At 36.9% G+C, this 15,989-nt stretch overlaps 5 protein-coding genes across 10 annotated transcripts in view; 3 read left to right on the top strand and 2 right to left on the bottom strand.

Annotated features, from left to right (window-relative positions):
* LOC104824094 (cinnamoyl-CoA reductase 1) overlaps nucleotides 1-272 on the bottom strand; it is a 2,623-nt gene extending 2,351 nt beyond the window's left edge. Inside the window, exon 1 of one of the 2 annotated variants that reach the window (XM_010556037.1) lies at nucleotides 1-272. In XM_010556037.1, coding sequence (XP_010554339.1) covers nucleotides 1-87 — 87 coding nt within the window. In that variant the 5' untranslated portion in view covers nucleotides 88-272. The other variant, XM_010556038.1, reaches the window with a different exon arrangement.
* A 97-nt stretch (nucleotides 273-369) lies between these two features.
* LOC104824095 (uncharacterized protein YacP) lies at nucleotides 370-2,517 on the top strand. Its single transcript, XM_010556039.1, has 10 exons — nucleotides 370-604; nucleotides 798-869; nucleotides 977-1,101; nucleotides 1,236-1,396; nucleotides 1,499-1,568; nucleotides 1,656-1,710; nucleotides 1,798-1,881; nucleotides 1,991-2,029; nucleotides 2,117-2,163; nucleotides 2,244-2,517. Exons 1-10 carry the CDS (start codon nucleotides 461-463, stop codon nucleotides 2,350-2,352), a joined length of 906 nt encoding a protein of 301 aa, XP_010554341.1. The 5' UTR covers nucleotides 370-460; the 3' UTR covers nucleotides 2,353-2,517.
* Nucleotides 2,518-4,031: 1,514 nt separating this feature from the next.
* LOC104824091 (PHD finger protein ALFIN-LIKE 7-like) lies at nucleotides 4,032-6,288 on the top strand. Its single transcript, XM_010556035.2, has 5 exons — nucleotides 4,032-4,480; nucleotides 4,737-4,769; nucleotides 4,938-5,166; nucleotides 5,479-5,602; nucleotides 5,748-6,288. The coding sequence occupies exons 1-5, from the start codon at nucleotides 4,384-4,386 to the stop codon at nucleotides 6,018-6,020; spliced, it is 756 nt and encodes a 251-aa protein (XP_010554337.1). The 5' UTR covers nucleotides 4,032-4,383; the 3' UTR covers nucleotides 6,021-6,288.
* Nucleotides 6,159-8,684, bottom strand: LOC104824092 (pentatricopeptide repeat-containing protein At1g14470). The gene has a single exon (XM_010556036.2). The coding sequence runs from the start codon at nucleotides 8,635-8,637 to the stop codon at nucleotides 6,349-6,351; it is 2,289 nt and encodes a 762-aa protein (XP_010554338.1). The 5' UTR covers nucleotides 8,638-8,684; the 3' UTR covers nucleotides 6,159-6,348.
* Nucleotides 8,685-13,907: 5,223 nt separating this feature from the next.
* LOC104824090 (zinc-finger homeodomain protein 4) lies at nucleotides 13,908-15,960 on the top strand. Of its 5 annotated transcripts, none has more exons than XM_010556033.2 (3): nucleotides 13,908-14,151; nucleotides 14,335-14,405; nucleotides 14,740-15,960. In XM_010556033.2, exon 3 carries the CDS (start codon nucleotides 14,758-14,760, stop codon nucleotides 15,724-15,726), a length of 969 nt encoding a protein of 322 aa, XP_010554335.1. In that variant the 5' UTR covers nucleotides 13,908-14,151; nucleotides 14,335-14,405; nucleotides 14,740-14,757; the 3' UTR covers nucleotides 15,727-15,960. The 5 variants fall into 5 exon arrangements, with proteins under 5 accessions (XP_010554335.1, XP_010554336.1, XP_010554333.1 ...); XM_010556030.1 differs by having other exon boundaries at nucleotides 13,909-14,151; nucleotides 14,681-15,960; XM_010556034.2 differs by lacking the exon at nucleotides 14,335-14,405.
* Nucleotides 15,961-15,989: the final 29 nt, after the last annotated feature.

The following is a 15,989-nucleotide window of genomic DNA, read 5'->3' as shown; positions in this document are numbered from 1 at the left end:
CGTGTAGCCCTTCTCGAGGAGGGTTCGGACTATCCAGGATCCGATGAACCCGTTTGCTCCTGTCACGCACACCGTCTCTTTCGCCATGCCTTATCAGCTTCTTCTTTGTATTTTTTCCTCTCTGTTGTTTGATGTGTATGCCTTTAAGGTTTTTTCTCTCTGTAATCTGAGTTCAGTCTTGTGTCAAATTTCTCATTTTGATTTCCGGAGCGAATATCGGATAGTTTGGTGTTCGTTAGATTTTTTTCGAAAAAAAATAAAAATATAATTTTTTCACTAAAAGTTTATTTTTTTGGATTTCTTTCCAAGATATATTTTTTTTCCTAGAAAAAAAAAAAAGAAAACTAGTTGTTGTCTGGATATCATCCACTTGTTATTCCATTGACGATTCTCCCCTGAAACACTGACCGTAGGTTCCGTTCTCTTTTTCTTTTTCTTTTGCAATTTACAGTTCAAGTAGATGAAAGCCGCCGGAGCGCCGTCGCAAAGAGGTGGATCCGCCGCCTGCTGCTACCGTTCTTCATCGTCTTCCTCCTCTCGCCGTAGAGTTCTCGTGGTGAAGATGGGAAAGAACAAGAGTCTTCCTCCACCTTCCTCCTCCAAGGTCCACATAATTCCCTCGCTTTGCCCAGAAGTTTTAGAATTTCGCAAGAGAATCCCATTGTTACACTCTTGTGAATGTGTGTGTGAATTGTTTCAACTAGAAAGCAAGTATAGTCTGAGAAAATACGATATGATGATCTGTGTTTCAAGCAGAAACGTGTACATATTGATCCAGTATCGATTTCGTGAAGCAGGATTCAGAGCCAACTCCCCCGAGAATCACATCAAATGTGAAGCAGAATCTACAGTTTTTGAAGTTATGGAAGGCATGTAGCTTTGTCTTGTTCCATGATTATGATGAACATGTTTTGTTATGCATAGATTATATACCTGTAATATTATTACATTGTTGTGTGTGTATGTATATATGTAGGACTTTCAGAAGAGGAGGTCTGGAACGCCTAAGCCGGCCACTAGTTACAGGAAGAAGAAGGCGGAAAAAGAGGAGATTCCAGAAGACAGTGAGCTCTATCGTGACCCTACATCAACCCTTTACTAGTAATGTACCCTTCAAAGGTTTTTTCTTGTTTTTTTGTTACCTTGTTTCAAGAATCGGCCTTTTTCTCTTCTTTAGGTTGGAAATAAGGGAAAAAAGAATCAGGGTTTTGTGTTTCCTGAAAGTGGTTTTACAGCACGAACCAGGGTCTTGACGATGCAGTTCCTGTCTTGCTGGTTGATGGTTACAATGTATGCGGATACTGGGTGAAGTTAAAGAAGCATTTCATGAAAGGAAGGCTTGACATTGCCCGCCAAAAGCTGATCGATGAACTCGTGACATTCAGTATGGTAAAGGGTATGCATTCTTGATGTCGGTTTCTTATTTCATCGGGTGTGAATCTTTGCGGGACAGTTGATTCATTCATGCATATGCGTTTGTCTGAAATGATGGTTGTAGAGGTTAAGGTTGTGGTAGTATTTGATGCCCTTTTCTCTGGCATCCCGACACATCAAGAAAACTTTGCCGGGTAATTTACCTTTTTTTTTCTGTGTTACCGTCTCCTCTAATGTCTTTTCTTCTTTCACATCACCTGAAGAAGTGATTCTACTGCCAGTGTTGACGTGATTTTCTCGGGAGAATCTTGTGCCGACGCTTGGATTGAAAAGGAGGCAAGCAATCTGAAACTTTTTCGGCTTAAAGAAGTTCCAACAGGATATATAGAATATTTCTCTCATAGTGAATCCATGTCAATAAAGGTGGTTGCTTTAAGGGAAGATGGGTGCCCTAAGGTCTGGGTTGTAACATCTGATGTTTGTCAGCAACATGCAGCACATGGAGCGGTAATATGGGGACTTGTTCAATTATCTTAAACTGTGTTTGTATTGATTTTGTGTTCATACTGCCGCCATTAATGCTCTGTGACTTGATTCTAAGAGCTTCTCTCTGCAGGGAGCTTATGTTTGGAGCTGCAAGGCTCTGGTTTCCGAGGTACGAGCCATAACCGGAACACCCTTTCTCTTGGATTTTCCCTCTGTAAGATTCTTGAACATGACTTGAAACAAAACTAACGTTTAGATCAAAGCGACGCACAAAGAGGTGGAGAGGATGATGCAAGAAACAAGGTGCTGTCTGGTTTTTGTGTTCCAAAACTTTTTTTCCTTGCTACAGAGCGTTTGGGGATACTGAATCTTGGTTTGACCAGGTCAACGTCTTTCCAAGGGAGATTGCTGAAACACAATCTTGATTCCGAAGTAGTTGATGCCCTGAAAGATCTAAGAGACAAACTGTCGGACAACGAATCCAATAGATGACACACCCGTCATACAAGAACAAAGGGTCTGGCACTCTGCATATTCAAGAGACGGAAACAGAAAAATCTCAGGATTGTGTTATTCTTTTTTCTGATTGTATCGAATCTTTCACGTGTTGGGAAGAGCTCTTGCGTGGATCTTGTCAAGGCTAATTTAGTAATTTAACATACGTATATAACCCAGAATTCAGTTGGGAAATGAGAAACATATAAAGAGAGTAAAAAAGCTGAGAACGGAGATGATGGTGCTACAGAGGGGACGCGAAACAGGACACACCAAACGGTGCCGTTTTCAGTGGCCAGCCGTTACTCTTGATAAATTGGGCCGCTAATGGGCCGTTAATGTAAGAAAGTGGGCCACGGATGGAAAAGGAAACTAGTGTAATTTGTAATATATATTCTTTACAAAATAAAACATGAAATTCGAGATACGAATCGATTTAATTGATCACACAGAAAATCTTTTTCCGTCAAGTAAAAGTAAAATTTAGATTTGCTATTGAAAAATTTAATACTAGCGGAAAGAAAAAGTAAAATATATTATTCACATATCAATTGAAAAGGAAAATAAAGAGAAATTAGTGTAAAAAAAATGGAAACCCTAACATTATTCGAAAATGTAAACGGCTAGTCGAACTAGAAGTATCACAAAGAAAACGTAAAAATGGAAATTAAGTTAAAAAAAAAAAAATTTCCTTTTCCTCCTTTCCCGCCACACTATAGATATGAGAAGAAGAAGCAAAGTCTCCCAGACAAAAAACACAGAGACAGACACCAACCTTCTTCTTTCAGAGAGAGAGAGAGAGAGAGATTGCAGAAGGAGAAAAATGCCGGGAGGAGGAGGAGACGATCAGGGTATTCCCGTAGCGGCTGTGGTGATTCTGATAGCGGCGATTCTGTTGGTGTTTGTGCCCAATATGGGATTCTCCGGCAGGAGTTATCAGTCAGTGCCAACGAAACCTAAAATCCGACCAAGCGGTGTCGGGCCTTTTCTGATGTTCGTCGGCGTCATCGGTATCATACTTATGATTGTCCTCACCTCCAACGCCGACAAGATTCAACAAAGCGCCTCTTCCAACTCTGATAGCATCCTCTCCTCCATCCTTATCGTCCTCGTCGTCTTCCTCTTTCTCTACTTCTACATGTTTTAGTTTTCCATTTTTATTATTATTATTATTATTATTTAGTTCTCCTCGGATCATACTTTGTTATAGTTTATATTTTACTTTTATATAATAGTTTGTGTTGCTAAATGACTGAAATTTTTTTTCTAATGATATCTTGATTTTTTTAATAGTTCACATATTGATATTATTGATAATCTTACAAATGCATATGTTTTTGTCATATAATGAACGGATCTGTATACGTATGTAATTTATGAATATATTTACTAGGAATAAATTTTGTAAAATTTTGCTGTAGCAGGCAATTAAATTATACACCAAATACATATATATATATATATATGAGTGTATATCGGTATTTGTAATACAAAAAAATTATTTGTATGTGAAATTTCAAAAGTTGGAAGCCACAAGCAATAGGACTATGGAATGACACTCGGAAAAAAAAAAAGACATATGCGTCTTTTTTTAATGCTTTTTGTCAATAAAATATAAAATTTATAAAATATGAATATTTTGTGATATTAATATCACCCATAAATACACGTCGTCCCTGTTCTCTTCGTCAGCCCCCAAATTTGTCTTTGCATCGTTTCCTTTCTCGTTTTAGGGTTTTTTTTTCCGGTCTTGCTCTCCTCTTTTCTATTTTATCTTTTTTCCTCATTAAATTCCCACATTGAATCAAATTGAACCCCACCGAAGTAAGCAATTCCTCAAATTCAACCCCGAAGAACAAAGCCCAGCCCTTGTTTTTTTTCTCTCCTGCTTTTTTTCTGGATCTCGAAACTGCGCCGCATTCATCTGGAGCTCGATTCGGTTAATCGCCGGAATACCGACCACCGTCGGCGTCGTGAGGGTGGCTCATTCTCTTTCGTGATTGTCTGCGAAGTTGCGGCGGAGAGAAAATGGAGGGAATCCCTCATCCCATACCTCGTACTGTCGAAGAGGTCTTTAGCGACTTCAGGGGTCGACGAGCTGGGCTGATCAAAGCTCTCACGACCGGTGAGCTGTGTTTCCTCTCTCTTCTGTTTTTGGTCTTGTCCGAATCTGGGTATTTTGCTTCTCCGGATGGTATCAACGAGCACCAGCGAATTACAAGGATAGCTTGTCTAGATTTACAAGTTCATATGTTTTTCTGTGCAGATATCTCCTTTTTCTTTCCATTTTCTGTCGGTGAATAATTAATGGTTGTGGTTTTTTCTTTAAATTTTGTGGGGAATTGACGATTCTTGGTTTCTTCCTTTCTGGGTTTATGCAGAAGTGGAGAAATTCTACCATCAGTGCGACCCTGGTAAGTTGATTCACGACCCTTTTCTGTATACTGCTTGCGTTGTGGCATCTGGGTTCTTCTCGACATATCGGAATCTCGAGTGCTGTTCATATTTTTGTGAGCAGGTGAAGTTATTGCCCTCTGTGCGAGTTTTTCTTACTAAAGGCATCATTTTTTTACTGTCTGCAGAGAAGGAGAACTTGTGCTTGTATGGACTCCCTAACGAGACGTGGGAGGTTAACCTTCCTGTCGAGGAGGTTCCTCCCGAGCTTCCCGAGCCGGCTCTAGGCATCAACTTTGCGAGGGACGGAATGCAGGAGAAGGACTGGCTGTCTTTGGTTGCAGTTCACAGTGATTCATGGCTGCTTGCTGTTGCATTTTACTTTGGTGCACGCTTTGGGTTTGGTAAGAATGAGAGGTGAGGTTACTTTCCTTCTTAGCTCAGTTTGGATATTCATGGCTAATGCGTGATAATGCCAGTGGTATACCTAACAGGTAAGGCTCTAACTTTTAGTAGCTGCCTTGTTCTAGCATGCTTTTATGTGTAACTGATGTTATCAATCTCTGGGCTGCCGTCTGTCTGTAACTGTACATCTGTTTGTTTAGTCAGCCATGTTTGAGCTTAACTATAGAAGTGCCTACTGGGACAGAAGTGAAGCTGGGAAAAGAGTGTCTGAGAAGAACTGCATCTAGTTTTCACCCACCCCTGATGTTTTTTACATCTTTCCAGGAAGAGGCTCTTCCAGATGATAAACGATCTCCCAACCATTTTCGAGGTTGTGACTGGCAATGCAAAGCAATCTAAGGATCAATCTGCTAACCACAACAGCAGCAAAGGCAAATCAGGCAACAAGGCATGCCCCTCTTTCTGAATTTCTCCCTCCCTCTTATTCTGATATATGCACAAGTTTATCATCTTATAACAAGTCTCTTTCTCTGATGTGGGACACCTATCATCTTACCCTCTTCTGGGCATTTTCTTCCTGTGTTGGCAAGCAGTCTCGTCAATCTGAGTCCCGCACAAAGTCTTCAAAGATGTCTCCACCACCAAAAGAAGACGAAGAGAGCGGAGAGGAAGAGGAAGAAGACGATGAGCAGGGTGCGGTTTGTGGGGCGTGCGGGGACAGCCATGGCACAGATGAGTTCTGGATTTGCTGTGACGTCTGTGAGAGATGGTTCCACGGGAAATGCGTAAAGATCACACCTGCAAAGGCAGAGCACATCAAGCAGTACAAATGCCCCGGCTGCAGTAGCAAGAGGGCAAGAGCTTGAAGAAGGTAATAACAGAGAGAGAGAGAGAGAGAGAGTAGGGAAATATCAATGTTAGGTGGTGGAAGACGAAAGTTGCCCAAGATTAGAAAGAAGTAAAGAAGAAATCAAGGCTTCTTACTTGCCATGTTGGTGTCTATGGATTGAGACAGTCTTACATTGCTGTTTTTTTTTTCTTCTTAAAATGTCATGGTGATGGTACTACTAATTTCTGTGCTGTTTGAAAAGATATTGCCTTCAAATCACTTTATGTCGGCAACTAGTTTCTTCATTGGGATCATTCTTAGGTTTAACTTGCCTTGCATCTCTTCCCTTTTGGATTGTATCAGTATCACCAATAATCTCTGCAAGAACACATTCCGTCTGAGAAATGGTGAAACCGGTTGTTGTCCCTCACGATGATCTCTCTCTTCTCCAGCTCCGAGATCAACTTCATGGCCGAATGGCAATCCCTACAAACCCTCAGATTCTTCACCACTCGGATCACTGACCCGGGCCGAGTCACGAGAAGGGCAAAACAAACAGCCAATTTCTCACTATGAACAGCCACCATCTCTTCCTTTTCTTCTTCCTCGACATCTCTCAGGACACAATTCTTGTCTGCTACATAACCCAACCTCTTCATTTTCTCTCTCAGTTCTTCCAAAAGCTTGTAGATATCGCCTGAACGTTCATGTGAACAGTCTCCTATTATGAACTTAACCATTTTGCCCTTGTGTTCCACCCAGCTCCATCCCGTTGTCTTGTTCAGTCCCAGCTTCTTCATTCTTTCTCTGCTGGAATCTACGTCCTTCCACCTTGAGGCAGATGCGTATATGTTAGATAGCAAAACAAAGTTCCCCGAATTGTTCGGCTCGAGTTCAAAGAGCTTTTCAGCTGCAAACTCGCCGAGTTTGACGTTTCTATGGATCCGGCTAGCATTCAAGAGAGCGCCATATACTCCTGCATGCGGCTGCATGGGCATTTCGTCGATCAATCTCTTTGCTTCATTCAGCTTACCAACCCGACCCATCAAATCTACGACACAGGCATAGTGATCTACGGAGGGTTCTTTTATTCTTTTGAAGATTCTTTGGCCTTCTTCAACTAATCCTGCATGGCTGCATGCTGTCAAGACGCCAATGTAAGTCACACGGTCTGGCTCAAGGCCTTCTTCTTCCATTTTGGAAATCAAACTTAGGGCTTCAACTCCATTTCCATGAGCAGCGAAACCTGAGATTAGAGTATTGTAGGAGATGGCATCCCTTTCCTTCATTTCATGGAAAACCCTCTTTGCTTCCTTCATGTTTCCACACCTTGCGTACATGAAGACCAGAGAATTGTATCCCGAAATACTCAGCTTGATTCGGTTCTTAGCAATGTACTTAACAACCCAATCACCCAATTCTAGAGCACCGAGATGCCCACAAGCTGAGAGAGCACTAACCATTGTTATTTCGTCCGGTTCCGTACCTCCAGAATCAATCATCTCTTTGAACAGCTCGACTGCTAATGCAGACTGCCCGTTTTGAGCAAACCCAGCTATCATTGAGTTCCAAGACACAACATTTCTCTTGGGCATTTTATCAAAGAGCTCTCTGGCCGTACCCAGATCACCAACTCTGGTATATCCCGAAATCATAGCATTCCATGTGACAAGATTCCTCTGTGTTCCTAACTCATCAAAAATTTTCCTAGCAGCCTTAATATTTCCACACTTTGCGTGCATATCAACCAATGCTGTCTTCACGAAGCAATTCAGATGGATACGCTTCTCATCAATCATTTTGACGAGAGACTGAGCAAGACAAGGGTCAGCACACGAAGAACAGGCGGAAACAATGGTGACCCATGTGGTCTCATCTGGCCTAACCCCAGCTCCCACCATTTCTTTAAACAATCTCAGAGTTTCCTCCGCAAAACCATTCTGGGCATAACCAGCAAGCATAGCATTCCACGAAACAACGCTCTTCTCAGGCATTCTGTCAAAATATCTCCTAGCATGGTTCAAATCCTTCACTTTAGAAAAACCCGTAACCATTGCCGTCCAAGAAACCACGTTCCTTTCATTCTCAGGCATTAAATTGAATAATTTACAAGCTTCATCCTTGTTCCCCCATTTCCAATACCCGGAAATCATCGAATTCCAGTCCGCAACCATTCTCACAGTAATTCCATCGAACACTTTCCGCGCAATCTCAATAGATTCGTACTTCGCGTACATATCCATTATCACATTACGTACATAAGGGTCTCCACCAAAACCCAGTTTCTCCACGTGAGTCTGGAACACGATCCCGGATTTTCCCGCCGACTTGATCACCAAAGGGAAAACGAAAGCATCGGGCTTTACCCCACAACGCCACATTTGTCCATAGAGACGAAGAACTTCGGATGTGAAACCCATATGACAAAAGTATCGGAACATGGAAGTGAAGACAAAGACATTGGGACATTCCGCCGAGTGGAAAACAAGGCGTGGAAAAGAAGGTGGGGCGTGGAGGCGCGTACAACAGAAAACGACACGCGCCGTCCAGTAGTTATGTCTGTGGAGGGAGTTCACGATGAGCTGAGCAAGGAGTTGGTTAAGTTGGGAGAAGGTAACAGCCTGCGAGGCTAAGACGTCCAAGAAATGCGACATGATGACGAGCTTCGAGCTCCTAACATGGCTTCGCTTTTTTCTCCGGCTCTTTTTTCCCTTTTTTTTTTTTTTTTTTTTTTTTTGCCTCCGCTTTGGAGATGTCACTGCTTGGGACAGTTTATGGGCCTGACGTCCATTAGGAGAAAAGCCCATATAAGCCCAAAACTAAAGCGTAGGCCCTCATGAGGGGTAGATTGGTAACCAAATAATAACCAGATTTCAATTCGATTCCGGTTTAGTTATAATTGTAAATGAATCAAATTTTAAAAATATTAGTGATGAAGAATGTAAAAAATCTGTCTCTAGTTGTATATCATAGATGCAAAGTTACGTTAACAACTATATTATATTAATTCCTACGCCATATATAGGTGGACGACGGTTCAGTTTAAGTTTATTCAGGTTCGATAAATTCGGTTCAATTATTTTGGGTTTTGAAAATTATGATTCATCACTTATTTAATTCTATTCATTTCGGTTAAGTCGGTTATAATTCGGTTCAATTAGGTTTTAAATTACTGAAACCGTTCGCCCACTCCAATCAAAACTACATCACGTACGGATCAATGATCCGAGCTCACGTTATTTTGAAATAAAAGGCGTTTATATATATTTTTTTAATATCCAAAGAGAAATGTAATGGACCATTAAATCAAAATACCGATAAAAAAAGAATAAAATTCTGTAATTCTTCTCTAAATCTCCATATATCTGATTTAAAGAAAAAAATTAATAAAATATTTCAATTAAATCTCGATAAAACGGTTTAAACAACGAAAATTTTTCTTATAGAATCTAAGATCATTATAATCCAATCAATTACTTGCAACCGATACTTTTTAACCATATCAAGTTAGTTTTATAAATTTTTTGTTCCATACACACAAAAATATATATATTTTTTCGATAGTTTTATATACAAATCTAGTTTACATAAAAAAAATTCAAAAAAAATTGGTTTATATAATTTACATTACGTAAAAAATTTATGGAAGATACATGATCATTTTTCATAGTATATTTCTCGATTCGCAAGCTCTAATGGATGACCATTTTTATTGAATTATTGAAAGTTATTATTTCTTTATTTTTAAGAGAATAAAAAAAATAAGGAGGAGAATAGAGTTGAGGTATGGGCTTTAGCTTTTATCTTGAAAGACAAAACTTTTTCCTTAAAGTAGGAGAGCAGCTTCTATTGCTCCATCGTTTCCTTTGTTTTTATTTATATATCTGGTAACTATATAATCATTTGCAAGTACTATAATATATATATATATATATATACATACATTGTTGTCAATCAAAAAGGGGGTAAGGGGAGTCGAATAGTATTTTTATCTTATACGTTCCTTTGGAAGATATAAAAACAAATGTCTTTTAGTTATAGATAACAAAAAATATATATATTCCCTATATATATATAATCATTTGCAAGTACCATTTTTAATTTTCCTTTTTAAAATTAGATTACGTGTGAGTATTAGATACTCTCTAGAATACGTGTTGAGTCTGAAATAAACCAAATTATGTTCATTTTTAGCCAATCAGCACATGCAATGCATAATGTTACATCTATTGTTGAACGAAATACAATAAATCCGTATTTTTTATTTTTTATTTGTAAATGTAACCCAAGATGGGGTCGGCAGGGAGAGAACTATGGGCAATAAATCTGTGTGTTGTCGTGTAATATTAAGTTATTAATATATACGTTTTAGAGTTCTTGAACACTTAACCCTAAACTAAGCTAAAAATGTTAACCTATTTTCCGTTACGTTAATTTCCGTGTAATTAATCATATAGTATGATTAATTGTCGGGGATCTCGAAAACAACCCATTTAATTTATTACTATTTTATTTATATAGTTGGTGTTGGAATGGAGTGGGGCTTTTGAATCTCATGCCAAAAGAGATTTGTATTTTTTTTTAAAAAAAAAAAAAAAAGAGTGTAGGAGTTGATGCCATAAACCATGTAAAGTTTTAGACTCGTGGAATGTTCCCAACGGCTACATCCCCGTTCCAATTTATTTAATTATTTTACTACGGTTTTCCCTATTTTATAGACATTTATAATTATTTTTTTTTTGTACCATGCATTCGATTTTTTTTATATAATTTAAAAGTTTACTAGATATACGATCCAACTAAATCTTGCAGAGAATGGAAAAAGTTAATATAAATGGATCTTCCATGGGGAGGATACTTGAATCTAAATTAGGAAAGAGATTTGTCTCATCTTTATTAGTTTAAACCACGTGTTTTTGGGTACCATCCATTCATTTTCATATAAATGTGTATCTATTCTTTAGTAATAATGTTATAAGTTGCACATCATATCACACTTCTATATTTTATATATATATATATATACAGAGAACAAACCTACGTGAAGTTTGAGTTTTGTGATAACATTGTTAGAAACAAGTTGGTAACATCATAAATTCTCAAAAGTAATAGTTTGACAATATCTATAAATTTATTTAAATTATACTAGTTTAAATAAAAATAAAAAATATTATTAATGGTGATTTTAAAGGTCCAAATATAATTCGTAGTTATAGAACTTAAAATATTTTATTATTTTAAAAATATGAGTTTTTTAAAAATATGATAAAAATGTTAGAATTTTCTTTATGGTTGTGGATGTAATATAAATTTTTTTGTTGATAATCCAAAAAGAATAATAAATTTGTGATCGTAACCGTGTCCCTTTATTCTCGTTGTTCTTCTTTTAATACGTATTTTATCTCTCTCTTTTTTTACAGAATGAAATTTCATCTTTACGGTCGAAATATTTTTTTTCAAAAAATTTACTGAGATACCCCAAGTTTTGCTTATACTAACAACATTAAATAGCATCCCATTTTTTATTTTATTTTTTAAGAAAAAAAAGTTGAATAATTCAAAAGGAGAACCAGTAAATACAAAGGACACGAACATCTTGAAGATTGTGATAAATTTTGGACCATCAACCTAACGTCATTTATTCTCGTGGACCCTTTTACTTTTTTTTTTCCTCTTCGCAAAACGTATTTTAGTATATACGAGATTAAAATTTTAATTATAATGTTCAAAATATTCAAATTTTAAAATTTTTGGATATCAAGTACACATGGAATACCATATAATAATACTATATAATCTATTAACCTTCACGCAAACGTTATATTATATATAGTTTTATATACTAAATTCTTATACGGTCGTTTTACAGAAGTTTCTGACGTAATGAAATTTATAAAAAATAAAAAAATAAAAAAAGAAGAAAAATAAAGGTGAGAAAAAAAGCTGGCAGATTGGGAAGAAATACCAGAACAAGAGACAACAGAATAGGAACTTAAGTCCTGTAGAATAAAGCTTACATGCATAATAAGAAAAAGAATAAAGTGAAAATATACTTTTTATAATTTGTTTTGTATTTATTGAAACGAAATTCGACATATATATAAAGTTATCATAGAGTATATATACTACTAATATTATATAAATAAGTTGAAATATATATAAGAATATATCTCTACAAATAAAATTATATATACGCACATATAAATCTTACTAGTTAACTTATTTATATATAAAAATTAAGTCTAATAATTAAAAATAAAATATCTCTGATGCTCTATCAATACTATACCTTATATATTTTTATAATTTTTATTATATATAATTATTTTATTTTTAGATAGACTATTTTTTAGAGTTCAAAGAAAAATGATTAGTATTGCCATTAGAGGTAAGCCTTAAATGTTAAGCAATAGACTAATTTACCACAACCTCCTATCCTTAGCCAAAGCAATAAATAAATAAATATCTTTTTAATTACTCTTTGCCCATGCTTCCAAAATGTCAATTCTGTTCTCATATGTTCCTCTATTTGCAGATCCTACCAGCCAGTGATCATCAAAACCAAAGAGGGTACAACGGTAATTATGGTGGAAACTTTAAAATTTGAATATTTGTCGAATTTAGAGCAACAGTAGTACTCGAAATTTTGTTGGATCGTAATCAGTACATCTCAAAAAAAATTTCATAACAGTTTATAAAATTTATTGATAGACGAAAAAAAATTATGTACAGATAAAATCGTATTTTATAAAAAATAGTTTGTAATCTAAATAATGCTGTTTAATAAAGTGCGTAATGATATTTATGTATTTTATATACATTTCTGATAATACAAGTTTCTTATTCGTAAAATAAATAATTCACATGCATGGCATGACAATCTTGGCAGTATTTAATGTTGTTAAAGGGGGAGCTTCTCCCTGTGATTTTAATTTATATTGACAAATGTAGTGTTATTATTTAAATTTTATAGTCATTTTAAAGAATATAAAAATATTATCATTATTCATATGCAAAGTATTCATGTATCCATGCATCGACACATTTTCTTTTTTTACTTCGACCATTCCAGCATGACGTATAAAACTTATTTTAATTACTATGCTGCTAAAATATATAGAGAAATCAACATATAAGTAAATTACTAAAATATATATATATTTTTTTTTTTGTAAAAGGGTAATTTATATTGCTGAAAAGTGAAAACATTACTATTACATTATTGCATCCATTACAATATTAAAATTCAAAGTTATTGGTGATATATGAATACAAATCCATAACTAGTAAATTTTGGGTAGTCTATATATAATTCTAAAATTGCGTATGTATACTCTCTAATTATATTTCCGTTATAATTTCTAAGCAAAAAAAATATTATTCTGCTTTGATGAAATTCATGTCTGATAGTGCAAGCAAAGCAATCACCCAAGCCTTTTTATTCTTCTTTTTCCCTTATGATCTAGAGCATCAAAGCTCTATATGTGTGTATATATAGATGTGTAAATTTCTAAAGGCTTATATATATGTGTGTATATATATAATGTGTGTCAGTGTGTGTGTGTTTACCACATGATTATGTTATAAATGGTGTGTGAGTTTTTATAATATCTAACTGTGAGGACAATGATGTAAAGCTCTATGTGTATTTTCTCCCTTTGCAATTCATTTAATGACAATCATTGAATATCTTTAATTGAAAATATATGTGGCCATTAAAAGACATGTCTCCACTATATATATATATATATATATTATATGTATCAATTATGGTTTTATTAATAGTGAAATATATACAATTAAAAATATTACTGAGTGTTGAAAGATGGTAACTAGAATTTTGAGCACTAAAAATATATTGTTTCACTGTCTGTAGGAGAAAAAGGGGAAAAAAGGGAGAGAGAAAATTCCGCATTTGTATCCTCTTGCTTTCTGGCTTTCACTACTAATACTCTATGCCCTTGATTTAGCAAGTGCCTTCACTTGCAAAATCCACCTCCAAATCTCTCTCTCTCTCTCTCTCTCTCTCGTCATCTTTTACTGGCAAATTCCGGCCTAAGTTCTTAAAGCTGCCTTGTTCCTGCTTATGTAGAAGCCATATATACACATAAAAAGTTTTGGTCTTTGAAAGCAATTTAAGTGAAAGTTTGCTGCTTTTGGTTGCCAAGGTATGTTCTTCAATTCAATCATGAAACCTCTCTCTCTCTCCCCCTGCGAACAGTCTGAATTTCTCATTAAATTCCACAGAATGTGAGATGGGTATATCCAAAGATGAATTTGTTCTTTGATGAACCATTTTTAAGTTTGTCTTGTTCATCATCACCATCAATCTCTCGCCTGAACTGAAACAGTAGAGACTTCTTTTGAAGTGGGTCTGTCAGCTTTTGCTGGAACAAGCTTGAAAGAAGGGGCTTTGAGTCTGGTATTATTCCCTTTGTTCTCTTCTTCTTTTTTGGGCTCTTTCGATTTTAGGGTTTTAATCATTTCTCTGGTTTTTAATATATATATATTTAAATGGTGTCTCATGAGTTGCTCCTAAAAGAGCAGACATTTGCCAAGAAAACTCCCTAGGGTTTAATCGAGAAAGCAACCACCTTTTATAGCTTAATCATTTGATCTATATTAGTCTTTAATTGTCCCTTTGCACCTTCTCCCATTGTCTTCTTTTCTTCCTGACCGGTCTCTTTCGGTCTCCAGATCCATGAACACTTTGAAAACCCACAAAACCCAAAGGACGAGTCTGAAGGAATTTGCAGTTTTGTAGAAACCCAAGAATGGAGATTTCAAGTCAAGAAGATCATGAAGTGCCCATCCCAATAAACAGTGCATACGGTGGTGGGCTTGGGCACTTGACCCATCATCACCACCATGATCCTGCTGCTAATTCCGCTCATTCAGCTCACGGTAACAGCACCAACATCATCAACCCAGAAATCCCATCCAATGGTAATAATGGGCATGGACATTATGAGCATCATCATGATCAGGAAGACCACCACCATCGTCGTCATCATCAACATGTAGGGGGTTACAACATCATCATCAACAAGAAGCAGCGGCAGCAGCAAGGTACGAAGTACAAGGAATGTCTGAAGAACCATGCAGCCGCCATGGGAGGCAATGCCACTGATGGGTGTGGAGAGTTCATGCCGAGTGGTGAAGAAGGCACCATTGAAGCTCTCACTTGCTCCGCCTGCAACTGCCACAGAAACTTCCACAGAAAAGTAGTCGAAGGAGAAACAATCCCATTACCTTACTACCACCATTACCATCACCCACCGCCTCGACAGCTCATGCTTACTCATCACCATCGCCACAACAACAATGCCCACAAGATCAGATCAGCAGTGCCACATCAGATGATCGTGCCGTACATGCCAAACTCCGAGTCCGAGGACCAGATGGAGGAAGACGGCGGCGGAGTTTCCATGGCGGCGGCGAGGCCAGCTCCGCCGTACAGCCACCAGAAGAAGAGGTTCCGTACGAAATTTACTCAAGAACAGAAGGAGAAGATGATGAATTTCGCGGAGAGGGTTGGTTGGAAGATTCAGAGACAAGAAGAATCAGTCGTCCAGCAGTTTTGCCAAGAGATTGGAGTCAAGAGAAGGGTCCTCAAAGTTTGGATGCACAACAACAAGCACAATCTTGCTAAGAAGAAGAACAGCACCGACAACGTTAACGACCTCAACATGTCCGGTAGTAACGACAATAACGCCACTGGAAATCTTGATTCTACTGCTTAAATTATGATCTCGTTAATCAAGTGCGCTATCCATCCATTTAATCACAGTTAGTTAGAGTTAATTAAGCTGATGATTAGGGTTTTTTAAAAATTAATTCCTAGTAGGCTTTGTTGTTTATGTGAGGTGGTTATGTCATGTATGTGATCGATGCCTTGGGATTTCCAGTGTTGTTAATTTCTGTGACAACCTTTTTTTATGTCATATAATTCTCAATCGACTGATAAAAGTGGATTATTTTTGCAGTTATATAATATATATATATA

The sequence above is a fragment of the Tarenaya hassleriana genome, unplaced genomic scaffold (genome assembly GCF_000463585.1).
Source record: "Tarenaya hassleriana unplaced genomic scaffold, ASM46358v1 Cleome4, whole genome shotgun sequence".
In the NCBI taxonomy this organism is placed as follows: domain Eukaryota; kingdom Viridiplantae; phylum Streptophyta; class Magnoliopsida; order Brassicales; family Cleomaceae; genus Tarenaya; species Tarenaya hassleriana.
The sequence above is the reverse complement of the archived record's forward strand: the minus strand, read 5'-3'. Positions and strand labels throughout refer to the sequence as shown.

Bases quoted from the DNA above. Each gene is read 5' to 3' on its own strand.
- LOC104824095 (XM_010556039.1), top strand. From the start codon at position 461: ATGAAAGCCGCCGGAGCGCCGTCGCAAAGAGGTGGATCCGCCGCCTGC. The intron at 870-976 runs GCATGTAGCTTT...GTATATATGTAG, and splicing joins AGTTTTTGAAGTTATGGAAG to GACTTTCAGAAGAGGAGGTC. The intron at 1,102-1,235 runs GTAATGTACCCT...GTGGTTTTACAG, and splicing joins CCTACATCAACCCTTTACTA to CACGAACCAGGGTCTTGACG.
- LOC104824091 (XM_010556035.2), top strand. From the start codon at position 4,384: ATGGAGGGAATCCCTCATCCCATACCTCGTACTGTCGAAGAGGTCTTT. The intron at 4,481-4,736 runs GTGAGCTGTGTT...GGGTTTATGCAG, and splicing joins GATCAAAGCTCTCACGACCG to AAGTGGAGAAATTCTACCAT. The intron at 5,167-5,478 runs GTGAGGTTACTT...ACATCTTTCCAG, and splicing joins GGGTTTGGTAAGAATGAGAG to GAAGAGGCTCTTCCAGATGA.
- LOC104824092 (XM_010556036.2), bottom strand. From the start codon at position 8,637: ATGTCGCATTTCTTGGACGTCTTAGCCTCGCAGGCTGTTACCTTCTCC.
- LOC104824090 (XM_010556034.2), top strand. From the start codon at position 14,758: ATGGAGATTTCAAGTCAAGAAGATCATGAAGTGCCCATCCCAATAAAC.